The 13,148-nt window shown below is 42.2% G+C and overlaps 2 protein-coding genes across 3 annotated transcripts in view; both read right to left on the bottom strand.

Annotated features, from left to right (window-relative positions):
• The window catches only part of gkup (glucuronokinase with putative uridyl pyrophosphorylase), a 29,324-nt gene extending 26,990 nt beyond the window's left edge, over positions 1 to 2,334 (bottom strand). The window contains exon 1 of the mRNA XM_008425129.2: positions 2,191 to 2,334. Within this exon, the coding sequence (XP_008423351.1) occupies positions 2,191 to 2,247 (57 nt within the window). The 5' untranslated portion in view covers positions 2,248 to 2,334. The remainder of the gene's footprint in view (positions 1 to 2,190) is intronic.
• A 91-nt stretch (positions 2,335 to 2,425) lies between these two features.
• usf1 (upstream transcription factor 1) lies at positions 2,426 to 12,695 on the bottom strand. 2 transcript variants are annotated; one of them, XM_008425123.2, is made up of 9 exons: positions 12,548 to 12,695; positions 5,693 to 5,808; positions 5,385 to 5,498; positions 5,031 to 5,184; positions 4,687 to 4,774; positions 4,511 to 4,569; positions 4,088 to 4,182; positions 3,851 to 4,004; positions 2,426 to 3,143 (listed from the first exon to the last, which is right to left on the bottom strand). In XM_008425123.2, the coding sequence occupies exons 1-9, from the start codon at positions 12,576 to 12,578 to the stop codon at positions 2,965 to 2,967; spliced, it is 990 nt and encodes a 329-aa protein (XP_008423345.1). In that variant the 5' UTR covers positions 12,579 to 12,695; the 3' UTR covers positions 2,426 to 2,964. The 2 variants fall into 2 exon arrangements, with proteins under 2 accessions (XP_008423345.1, XP_008423346.1); XM_008425124.2 differs by having other exon boundaries at positions 2,964 to 3,143; positions 3,876 to 4,004; positions 12,548 to 12,593.
• Between the last annotated feature and the right edge of the window lie 453 nt (positions 12,696 to 13,148).

The following is a 13,148-nucleotide window of genomic DNA, read 5'->3' as shown; positions in this document are numbered from 1 at the left end:
CCCAGCCACCAGGCGCTCGCCATCGTGCCCCACCTCCAGGCCTGGCTCCAGAGTGGGGCCCCGGTGACCCACGTCCGGGTGAGGGAAAACCAGGTCCAAAGTTATTCTCCATCATAAGGGGTCTTCAGGCTGTCTGGTTCCTCACCTAGGACCTGTCTGCCTTGGGTGACCCTACCAGGGGCATAAAGCCCCAGACAGCATAGCTCCTAGGATCATTGGGACACTCAAACCCCTCCACCACGATAAGGTGGCAGCCCAAGGGTATTGTAGGTCTTAAAGTGAACTACAATACCCAATGGTCAAATTATGACATCACTTTGGCCACGCCCCCTGAGAACAGGTAGCGACATGTTTTACTCTGAACGGTCGCTATCTGACCCCTTTGACCTAATCAACATGAAACTGTGTCCACAGACAAAAAACTTGTTGGTGTGTTAAGGATTCCAACCCTGTTTGTTTTCGATGGAGAAGGTGGGCATGGCGGCGTGGCGAAGTGACCTGTAACGCCGTCACCATACGTTTGGCCGTGAATGCCAGTTTCAAGCCCAGCTGCTCCAAACTCACTAGGATCGATCCTTGTGGGCCCCTCGACAGGAATCCATAACAATATTTTGTGGGTGTGGTCTAATTTCTGTATAGCGCCCCCTAGAAGATTTTAATTGATCAGCCCCAAGCCATGCTTTAACCTAGAATTATGAAACTTGGTACACATGTGTATTTTGTCAGGACCTACAAAAAAAGTCTCTTGGAACCATGGTCCAAACCCAACAAGGTGTCGGCCATTTTGAATCAAAGCCGCCATTTCCTCTTTTTCAGAGACGTCGTATCGAACTCCTCCTACAGCGTTTGAGATACAGACCTCAAACTCAGTCAGCAGAGAGTTGAGACATTAAAGGTCAAAAGTTATCACAGGAATTTTAGTATGTCAAAGCATGTGGGCGTGGCTAAGTCCCAAACTTTGACTGTTCGCCATAAAATATCAAAGTGACATAACTTCCACAAAGTCACAGCTGCATTCGACTTCCTATGTCTAACTACATAGGAACTACATAGGAACTACACGAGAATGTAGTTCCTATGTTCCTACACATAGGAACTACACGAGAATGATGTCATCATTCTCGTGATGACATCATGAGAATGTGATGTCATCACATTCTCATGGTCAGATGATGACATCACCTTAGCACTTCTAACAGGAAGTTAGTGCATGTCTTACCTTTACTGTGTGATTCATAAGGAATTAATCCTCTGCCACTTGACATAATATGACCTGATGATGAAGTCTGATGATGAACTCTGACCTGTGGGGGCGTGGCCAACTGGCTGTCCCTAGCCAAGCGGCGCTTGGCTGCGAGGGCCGCTTGAGGCTACGCAGAGCTTTAATTATTATTTTTCCTCCAGAATTTATTTCATCTTCTTTTTATTATTTATCTACTCGTGATGTTGTGATTGACTGTATCTTATTGGACTGGTTGATGGGTCAGCCTCCAGCAGTAGTAAGAATTTAGACTTTTCAAGGAGCCAATCAAACTTGAGTGGTTTAGGTTTGACACAGAAAACCCAGGCAACGCGCAAAAGAGGACTAATAAAGGGAATAAATAGCACTTTTGACTGCCTACGGTGTGATTTTCTCAATAAGCCACAGAGGAGCTTGGTTTAAATTCGCACAAGTACCATCACTCAGAAGTGCTTCCCTCTCTCCGTACCAAATCCCGTAACTCAGCTGGCCCATTTTATGTCTGTACTATTTACTTTGGTAAAGCGACACTTCAGTGACATTGTTCTTGTTATTAATTTCAATGGGAGGTTGTGCTCATAAATTCGGCACAATGAAAAGGTAACAAACGCTGTTCCTCGAACGGAACTACGACTTGTAAAAGACCTGCACCCGTTACATTGTTACGGAGATCTGCAGAACGGCGCAGTGCAGAGGGGACACTGGACATGGCTTCACTTCCCAGAACTTGCACAACTCCCAAATCACTTAGAGCCGAACGTCCCGCTGTGAGGGTACGAACGTGTAAATATCAAAAAGAACGAATCAGTAGACACCGATAGGAGCCAGGGCGGTAGGGAATGTTTAAACGCCACTTTCTGTAACGCGGTTCTTCGCAGAGTGGTCGCACTTTCGTGAAGGACATGAACTTTGCACTGCTTGTTCTGTAACAATCCACAGAGGTAGTTTACCTTAATCTGTGTCTGTAGGACAGTGCCGTGGCCGGCTACCAGCAGGATGCAGATCATGGATGCAGGTCGGGTCGTTCTGGTGAGGCTTTAAAAATGCAGATTCCACTGAGGGTCGTCAAAACTCTAACCTTACAGAGAGAGTATACTTCCAGGTGGACCCTTCAAAATAAAATACCACCGTTTACAACTCAAACTAACAAATTCGTAGATAAATAAAAAAACAACAACAACCAAACAGCATTTTACTATTTACATTTTTATTATAAAGACAGACAGTTATTATCCAATGTAGGACTTCCTAAACCCATTTCATTCTTTACTTAGCGGTTACATTGTTGCAATGTAACTACAATCCCCAACAAGCAGAGAAACGAAAGCAAACCCAGACTTTAATCTGGATGATAAACTTGGTATCGACTGCTTAAAGTGACAATGATAAGACATCAACACAAGAATGTAATGTCTAGAGACATTAAAATGAGTGCCGTTTATACTAAGTACAACAGAGTTTAAGCATAAGAAGAGCTTCCTGTACTGGAGTTGAATGATCGATCATACATGCTCATAGTAAAAGGCATCAAGAAGAGCTTTCCTGAATCTGATAAAAATAAAATAAAATACACGCTGCAGGCCCATTAAGTTAAAAAATAATGTTATAATTCCTAGGTAAATTACATAATTGTTAAGAGCTTAAAAAAAATCTGGAAAATTTCACAAAGGGTGGATGTGAATATTCAAAACAATATTCTAATAATTAACCCATATTATGCATGCTCAATGACAAGATACATATTTTATAAGGATTTCAAGTACTCTTTTGGCCCGTGTGTATTCATCTTCAAATACTTCACTGGCAACAGGTTTCACTGAGGGTCCGAGCTCGATGACCCAACAATGCCATGCTGTCGCAAAAGGTTCCTCAGGATCTGATTCTTGGATTCCCAGTTTTCCACCTATGAAAACACACAAATAAATTATCTAATTTCTTAAGATATTATTAGAAACACACTGACTATAAGCTAGAATTTAAGGGAAAAGACTTTAATGATGTAAGCAGAAGGGATAAGTTCCATCTTAGGATTGACCTCTTGACCTGGTGCAGGTGGTGGAAGTCAGAAGGAATACGTGTTTACATCCCTCTTGTTAGTTCATTTTTTTTAATGCACAAATATTACATGTACTTTTTTAAAGTTTTTTTTTACGCAGTATGTTATTTTTCAATAACTCCACAGTATTTTTCTACACTCTAAATTCCACCCTTATTGCTTCAATTTTTGCATAAATCTACTTGTTTCAACTTACGTGTCACTTTGTTGCTGAATTTCCCTACAGAGGAACAGTAAAAGTTATTTCTATTCTATTTGGACTGCATGTAGTTGTGATTGGCCATAAGAGTTTGCCAGAGTTCAAACTAATGCAGTCAGAATCAAATACTGACCTAATTTTTTCAGGAATGTTTTGTATGACAGCTTTTTAGGGGCATCGACCCAACAATGGGTCAATGTTGGGTTAGAAAAAAAGAAAAAGGAAGGAGTAAATTTCTGAGAAAAAAACTGAAATTCTGAGGTTGTTTTCTCAGAAATCTCCATATTTTTGCCGTCTACAATGGCCCTAACACATCGTCATAGTTTGGAGACTTCCATAATTGCACACAAAATACCTAAGAACACCGCACGCTGACGTACTTCCTGTCTTAGTAGTTGGTTGTCGACCTGCAGTCGTTCCAGAACGCTGATATCTTCTCCCAGCTTCATGTTGCTTTGTCTCAGCTCTTTGATGTAATCGCAGGCTTTTGACAGGATCCCCCCTTTACTCTGGAAAAACACCCGGAAACTATGTAAAAGGTCGAGGCAAACCAAACGGTAGTTGGTCAGTTTTTCCCAGGGTCAAAAGTTACCTGGCCTGTCTTGGTGTAGTCGATGTTGCACTCTGGGATGGTCTTTGACAGCTGAACAATCCAGTTGTTGATCTTGTCCCTGCGCCTCCGTTCGACTGTTGGAAAATTATTTTTAAAAATGGAGATTTCTTAGAAATCTGTTGTTAAAAAAACCCGCAGAAAATAGAGCTGATAATATCAAACTGTTAGTAAAACCCTGTTTTACAATGAATGCCTCAGAGCCTAATATGAGTATTTCACTGCTTGTCACAGCTAGAAAGATAGAGAAAACTCTGTTCTTATCGTTCTTAAAGTGAACTTGGAATCAGCAACTGCAGGACAGAGGTTTGTGAAAACTGGAATTAAAGAAATAATAGCTGCATCTCTGAAAAACAACTAGATGAAACCCAACAAAATCAGAGCGCGTTAAGCATGCATGCCAACCTTCGTTGTGCTGCGCTCGCCGTTTTTCATCCCTGGAGCCCCGAGGAGCTTCCTGCTTTCTGCGCACAGAATAAATAGATTTAGATGCTTTATTTTGGGGAGTAGAGAAGACATTTATGAACTGAGGTTTATTGATTTGAACCAAACAGCATTCTGATGAGTCTGGATGAACTCACGCTACGTATGGCTGGGTGCGCGGTGCTATCGTCCTCTGACTGGATCCGGTTAAAACTTCTTGGGGTGACATCATCACATAAAGCTGACCTTTGAAATAAAACCTTACAGTCAAATGCAGAAAGCGAGGAAGAGTTGCATCTTGAAGGTGGACCTAGCTCCACCCAGGCGTTTAGCAAGGCTGAATGGTTGCCATGGGAGATTAAAGGATTTCTCAAACATGCATGAAAGAATCAAAGCAACACTTCAGGTATATTTTTGATGAGGGAATAACATTATAACATGATGTACAGCTCATAAAAGTTGATTTTACATAATACTGCCACTTTAATTGTGCACAGCTTACCTGCAGGGGTGGTCTGGCTGAGCAGAGTATCAGTAGCTTGCACTGTGGTTACCATGGTGCCAGCAGTGGCTTCTGCAATGGTGGCCGGGTAATAGGCGTACTGGGCCTCAGCGCTGCCATCTCCTTCCAGTCCTTCTGGCTGAGAGATGACTGCCTAAAACCACATATTAAAGACCAGCGGTCACTGAATGGACGATGTGCATATTAATACCAGTGAAGATGAAAAAATTTTCACCTGAATTTCTTTAGTTTTTACAACAAGGGTATATTTTAGGGAGTTAATTTATTGCTCAATAAGCAGGAAACTGTATGTGCTGCTGATATTGCTCTACAGCCGGAGAGCGCTATTCCCACCTGTGTGACAGTCTGCGTGGTTGATGGGAAACCAGCGACCAGACTGACAGCCGCGGCTCCGTCTGTCTGGGCCTCCAGCTGGCCATCTGACACCTGGATCACCCTGTAGGTCACCTGCAACCCAACAGGGAGCCATCAGAGCCCACGCTCTCTTTACCACCGCTTCACATTATGAATGTCCAGCTACACACATCAGCCACACTTATCCAACATGTCAGGTGAGGTCATGAAATGGCCTGCAAATATAAGTCAGTAAGTATTATGTGAAAGGTGTTACTTTCCAACAAATATTCCCGACTCCATCGTACCTGCCCACCAGCTCCTTCTGTCTTGAAGACTTGATACTTGATCTGTGGGTCTGTGAAGGTGGTGGCAGACTGGATGGCAGCGATGGCGGCTGGATCTTCTGCTGTAGCTACAGAGCCTAAACATCCCACCATTTAAAGGGTTAAGAAGATGGAGGGAAAAAAAAGCAAGATGAGAAAATGTGTTTTCATTCTGTTGCGTAATAATTCTGCACAGTAATAGTTACTCATATTGTCCTAAGGATACTTTCTTAAGTATTCATGTTTGAGGTGGACAAACACTGCCTGAGAGCACTGTAGTTGGCGATTAATAAAACTAATCCAAAATAATCCTTTCCAAATAATTGTGCATAATTGTGTATATTACCCTCAAGAACAGAAAATGGGTTCTCTCTCTATTCTCTCTCAGGGATACAAGAACAAAATGCCATCATTGTGTTTCTTAAGCCCTGGTTTGGGAGATCTTGTAGTTTGTTGTTGACACATATTCTTTTCTTGTGTTCGTGAAACATGAAGTAGAGGTGCTGCAGTGACAAAGACATATGAAGGCTTCCTGGGGGTTCTGCACCTTCCTTCTTGTGAGATATGTTACTGAACACAAGTAAGAATGTTGCTTCTGGGGGCGCTAGTGCGCAGTTGTAAGATGTAGACGTGTTGGTTTGCGCTCTCCACCACAACTTTAACTAAATCACCAAGTACCACGATAAAAGTACCTAGAAGCTGGCACTTTGTCAGCGTCAATTCTTGAGAAATTGGACCCCCCATCTATGTCTTTAAATCTATCCCTTCCCAGGCAGGCTTACTCCTGGAGACTTAACGCAAATCTTCTCAATGATGATAACTTTATTAAAAACATAATCTCTAAATTAAAGGACTTTATAGAAATAAATGATAATGGCTAGGTATYAGATTCCATCTTATGGGAAGCATGAAAGACAGTTTTGCGTGGCGAAATAATCTCCTACACTTCAGCCCTTAAAAAAGAAAGAGAAAAACGTCTGTCTGAAATCATCAGTGCCCTCTCCAATTTGGAAAGAAAGTACATAATCTCTGAATCATCTGATGACTATAAGGAAATACTCAGATATGAATATAATGGAATTATGAGTAGCCAGGTTAGTAATTTGCTTTGGAAACTACGACAAAAGAATTTTGAGCTTGGAGATAAGCCTGGTAAACTGTTAGCGCTACAATTGAAGGGTGCCACAAGGTCAATCTATAGCATTAAGTGAAAAACCGGCGCACTCTTAACCAATCCTGCTGACATAAATCGCAGATTCAGAGAGTTCTACGCCAYATTGTATTCATCCGAGAATAATGCAACACAATCCGATTTTAACCATTTTTTCGAATCCCTCCCGCTGCCTAAACTGGATAAACCTGACCGAGACTACCTTGAGTCTGACTTGACGCTTCAAGAGGTCAGAGACGCTATAAAATCCCTTCCATCTGGCAAAGCTGCCGGGCCGGACGGCTTTGGCTCGGATTTCCATAAGAAATTTTGTGACCTTCTTGCACCACTCTTGTTTAGAATGATGTCTGCTTCAAAAAGTGACGGAAAACTGCCCAAAACTCTTTACGAGGCTAACATTTCTCTTTTTCTCAAAAAGGAGAGGGATAAAACTGATCCAGCTAGCTTTCGGCCGTTTGCACTGCAAAATGTTGATCGCAAGATAATCACAAAAATCTTGGCCACTAGACTGAACAAATGCTTAGCATCCATTATCCATCCTGATCAGACTGGGTTTATCCCTGGCAGATTGTCTTTTTTCAATGTAAGACGATTACTCAATACAGTACACCTTGACCATAGAAACACTAATGCCTCTATTCTGGCCCTTGACGCACATAAAGCCTTTGACCAGGTCGAATGACCATATATGTTTGAATCATTGCACAGATTTGGTTTTGGCAAGACTTTCATCTCCTGGGTGAAACTGATATATCAAGAACCCATTTGCTTCGTCCTGACAAATAATGATCGGTCAGCTCCATTCCACCTCCAGCGCTCAGTCAGGCTGCCCGCTGTCTCCAGCGCTTTTTGCTATTGCGCTGGAGCCACTTGCTGTGGCGATAAGGDAGCACCCGCATATTGAAGGCCTTCGAGTCGGTGGTGTTGAAACAGTCATCAGTTTATACGTGATATTATATTTATATGACACAGTAAAATCTGTCCCCTTCCTCCTCAGCTTGATTACATCTTTTAGTAAAATTTCAGGATACACAATCAATTGGTCAAAGAGTGAATTGATGCCTCTTTCCAATTTGTATCCATTAGGATTTCTACAAAAAGTCCCATTCAAAGTGGTTGAGAGCCATCTTACCTACTTAGGTCTTACTGTACCCAAAGATCCAAAACTTATATTTAAACTAAATTTTGCAAAGTTTATATCAGGATTAAAGCAAAACATTGAGTACTGGAAAACTTTGCCCCTGTCAATGATTGGACGCATTAATTCAGTTAAAATGATCTCCCTATCTAGGTTTTTGTATTTATGTCAAAATCTTCCTATTTATCTTACAGCAGTCTTCTTTAAAGAATTGGACTCGATCATTCAATCCTACATATGGAACGGGAAAAATGCTAGGATTTCTAGAGTACACTTACAGAAGCCGAGAGGGGAGGGAGGCCTGGGCCTACCTGTATTTAAACACTATTATTGGGCTGCCTGCATCAGAGCGCTAACGTTCTGGCAGCAGGGGTTCCCAGGTAACCCAGCGATTGATACTCCGTTGTGGGTCAAGATGGAATCCAAACTGGTGAATAATTCYTCCCTACCAGCTATGTTGTTTGCCTGCCTTGAAAAGCCGGAAGCCTACCGAAACCTGAGCTTTGTGTTAAAACATGAAGTAAGAATCCTAAATTAGATCAGAAGTTTCCTTGCATTACCAAACACATCTGTACAGACGCCGTTATGATTTAACCACAGTTTTTTCCTCCTTGGCAGGATAAAGCTCATCACGACTGGAAGGAAAGGGGGCTGGTGTCAATTATGGACTTGTATATTGGCAACAAGTTTGCATCATTCAGCCTATTGAAAGAAAAATATAATCTGTCCCATTCACACTTCTTCCGATATCTGCAAGTCAGGCATTACATTAAATCAAAGATTCAGAACTTCGACACTCTTCCGATTGAGCACGGCATTGTTGACATCCTAGGGAGCCCCCCTGATGCAAGACATCTTATTACAAGAATTATACATCTATTTGGTGACCGAACTGTGGCACACACCACAAAACTGAGGGAGGCCTGGGGAAAGGAGCTCGGGATAACAATCCCTGAACCCCTGTGGAACAGGTGCCTTTCTAAAATCAGTTCTTGTTCAATAAACAGCAGGCATCAGTTAATTCAGTTTAAAATCACACATCGGTTACACTATTCAAAGGTCAGATTGCATAAGATTTACCCCTCTGTCTGCCCAATGTGTGACAGGTGCAACATGTCTGAAGGCACACTGCCTCGACTGCCTCATGCTTTTTGGTCTTGCCCTTCACTAACTGGTCTTTGGTCAAAAATATTTGATTGATACTTCAAGGCATATAAGACTCTCTTACAACCTGAACCAGAATTTATAATCTTCGGATGCCCTCGGGTGCCGGGGACTATATCCGCTGTAATGTGGCAGCCACTGGAGTTGGGACTGATTGTTGTCAAGAGACTAATCTTAAGAGACTGGAGGTCCTCTGTTCCTCCTTCCTTCCACCTGTGGGTGACGGACATGATGTCCATGATACAGATGGAGAGACTTCGGAAAGGCTCTAAAGCAGGGGTGTCAAACTCAATTTCACCGAGGGCCACTTCAGCATATTGGCCTCCCTCAACGGGCCACATTGACGGTACAAATCAGGAGTGCCCAGGTCCAGTTCTCCAGACTTCAACTTTAGATGCATCCCTCCTAAAACACACCCCAGACAAAAGGTTGACTCCCTCATCAGCAGCAACTCAGTTCTGTGGAGGCTGATAATGAGTCAATGATCCAGGTGTGATGGAGAAGGAACGCATCTAAAGTTGCAGATGATAGCTCTGGAAAACTAGACTTGGGCAGCCCTAGCATTAATGTATGAAAATACAATGTTAAAAATAGATTAAACACCTCATATTGTTAAATATCGCTTTGGAGCGTCTGGTTAGGAAGCGCATTCAAAACCTTTGGTTGAAATGGCGCGTTAAATTCAAGTCTCCATTACAGACTAGATAAAACTAAAGAGAATGCAACGTTGTGTTGATCCGTTTGAGGAGCCGGGAGTTTATCTTGAGGAAAAAAATGATGACGCAGAAGTTAGTTAGACTGTAACATGCGCAGTCCGCTGCTCCACCACTGCGGACGCGGCTGCGAAGAATTAAAAACCGCTGGGAGCAACTCATCCAGAAGATTTAACAAATGGAGCCTTCTTGGTGCACATTACCCAGGAGAGGGGCGCTCTGGAGGAGCTGCAGACGGAACATCTGTCCGTTTCGGAGAAGCGAAAACACGCAAAACAACATCAAAAAATCCTGGTAAAAGCGCAAACCGGACCGCGCACAGGGCAAAACACTCAGAGTTCAGTTGATCTGTTTGGACCAGACAGATCCAACTGACTGATGAATTAGCGCAGATTTTTCTGCAGGGGAGGAAGTGCGTTCAGACTCCAGCGGGTGAAGTGATGCTAATTTAAGTGAAGTCGCTTAATTTATTTTATTAAAAGTTACTGAGGCCTCAGTCAGAAGTTTTTGTACCTGCTTAATTTGTGATGGGATCTGGATTCACGGTGAATATCAACTAAACCGCATAAAATGCGGCTAAATAGCCGATGTTAATATGATTGTAATTTCACGGATAAAAATAGTGCATGAACGATTTTTTTAATGTTGTCGGTCAAGATAACGGATAACAAAAAAAGTCTAGCGCCACCTGCCGTCCTGACACCAACTCACACACATCTTCATTCACAGTCTTGTAAATCGATGTTTCTTTTCTTGGACATTTTGATGTTAGCTTGTCGATGTCTCAGTTTTATTCGCTGGGAAAATCAATAAGCAGCTTGAGGTGACTCTGCTGCTCTCTAGTGGCGAGAARCCATAATGTTGGCTGGTAACAATCGGAATGCATTATGGGAGATGTAGTTTGTAGTCAATTCGTGCTGAAAACCTATTTTAAGTCAATCATGGGCCTATAAAACGCTGGGGGGGCCACATAAAATGACATGGCGGGCCACATGTGGCCCGCGGGCCTTGAGTTTGACACATGTGCTCTAAAGACACTTTCTCATGTAACTGGAATCCCTTCTTGGAACACTTTTCGAAGACCAGACTAAGCTGATCAAACTCTTCCATGGTCTGTCCCCTCTGTCGCCCTCCGGTTTGTGTATGTGTACCCTTGTATGTAACTGTATATGTGCTGTGTGGGTATATCATATGTCAACCACAATGTTTTATGCTTTGACCTGTGCATCTGGGCCTTGTCTGTTTAATTGTATGTTCTAAACTTTGAAAACTTAAAATAAAATTGATTTTAAAAAAAGTAAGAATGTTGTTCTTGGAGCAAAGGAACCCTTTTCTCTGTTCTCGCTGGCTTTGTACAGAGTTTTGGTTGTGCTCTTAAGTCTCCTCTGCTGGTAACACTGTTTTGTAGCTCACTCTTTAGGAGTACTAAAGACTCTCAAACATTCTTCATTGTAACCAAAACCTCATCTTGATGTCCTTGATGATTTGATAAGCTGTTCATCCAATCACAACGTGCACGTAAGGTAGATTTGATGCAAATGTGACGACTGCAGCCCCCTTATCTTTGGAGGTAGCCACCGCTAACTAAATATAATGATTTCAAGGAAACCTGCACCTCCTTTGTGTCAACCTGCTGCTTTGAATGGCAGAATCATTCCAGCTGGACTCTCTCAAAGCTTCATTTGTGTGGATGATATGAACAACAGTCTTGAGCAAAAGCTGAGACTGATGTTTGCTGTGCTGCTTTAGGGCTGGATCTTGGATCAGAAATTCTTAGATCTTTTATGTTCTACTAAAGTTCAATAACAAACATCTGAATGGTATGAACAGCTCATAGCTTTTCTTTCAACGAGCCCATTTCAACTATTTCAGGTCATTTATCCTGGCATACTGACACTCTGAATCAAGTCCTGATTGATGCTGACCAATGCTTGCCTCCTCAGAACTTAGAAGTTGCCACATTTCTTTTGTCTACATGCTTTATGAGGTGTGAGAAGTGGTACTCAATGAGATTGTAATGTTCTGATTCTTGAGCAACTTAGAAAATAAATCGTCTTCAGTACCAAACAGCTCCTGGATCGTTGGGCAAAGTTGCTCTTCGATGATGTTTATATTTCAATTGCGATATCTTGGAGGTACACTGTGAGTGAGCCCACTTCCCTCGAAAAGAAGTGATCCCACATGTGAACGTTCTCACGCTGCTTCACTGACTATGTGACATATTTGTCTTCACCTTTTCTTCTCCAGACTTTTCTTTTTACAGATATCCCACATTGTTCAGTCCACATACTTCCTGCAGACTTTCTGTCTGTCCTGTCACTGCATAAGTCCCCTTCTCATTGTCTGTTTGTGTGTATTGAAACACAGAAACCTGCCTGCTGCTGTTCTTGAGTAAGCTCTGCACTGGCAACTCACATCTGAATCGAACAGTTAGGTTTTAGTAGGATTTTAGAGAACTTCATATGTCACTTTACAAACTGAAGCAGTGTAATTTCTATCAGCAACAACAAAAAAGACATGTCTATACTGAAGACATGTTTTTTATTCTGTACTGCCCTGGAGCAGTATTTTTGCATCAGGGCAGTAGAAAATACTGTAAGAATACCCTTTTTAAGGTAATAAACTACTTATAACAAATATGGATTTAGTACCTTTATAGGGGGAAAAAATGCTATTCCACATTTGTCCCTGCCAGTTGTTTTGGTCATGAATAGTCTAGAAAGACTAAAGGGAAAATATAGCACAAAGCAGTAAACAGTGCATGTTGACTAATCAAAACCCAAGTACATGYCTAATGCAGTGTTTTTCAACCTCTGTGCCGCGGCACACTAGTGTACCGTGAGTGATCGTCAGTTGTGCCGTGGAAATGATCCAATTTCACCTACCGTATTTTCCGGACTATAAGCTGCTACTTTTTTCCTACACTGAACATGCGGCTTTTCTGTGGATTTTTCTTCAACCACCAGGGGGCTCTTTAGCAGGAAGTGAATCATTGGAAGTCAAAATTGGAAATAAAAGAACGCGCTAATTTTCATTTAGAACAAGCACATGCTAGCAGCAGACACGACGGAGAAATGTTTTCAAACTCATATGATGCAGCTTCTAAGTTGAGGAGTATCGATCTGGCAGGACAGGAGGGAAATGGAGCCGCTGCAAGTAAACTCGGCGTGAACAAAACCGGATTTGGAGTCGGAAAACTGCATCCTTAATATATCCAGCAGTTATTAGGACACAGCCCTCTGCTGCCCTCTG

The sequence above is a fragment of the Poecilia reticulata genome, linkage group LG13 (genome assembly GCF_000633615.1).
Source record: "Poecilia reticulata strain Guanapo linkage group LG13, Guppy_female_1.0+MT, whole genome shotgun sequence".
Classification (NCBI taxonomy): Eukaryota; Metazoa; Chordata; class Actinopteri; order Cyprinodontiformes; family Poeciliidae; genus Poecilia; species Poecilia reticulata.
The sequence above is the reverse complement of the archived record's forward strand: the minus strand, read 5'-3'. Positions and strand labels throughout refer to the sequence as shown.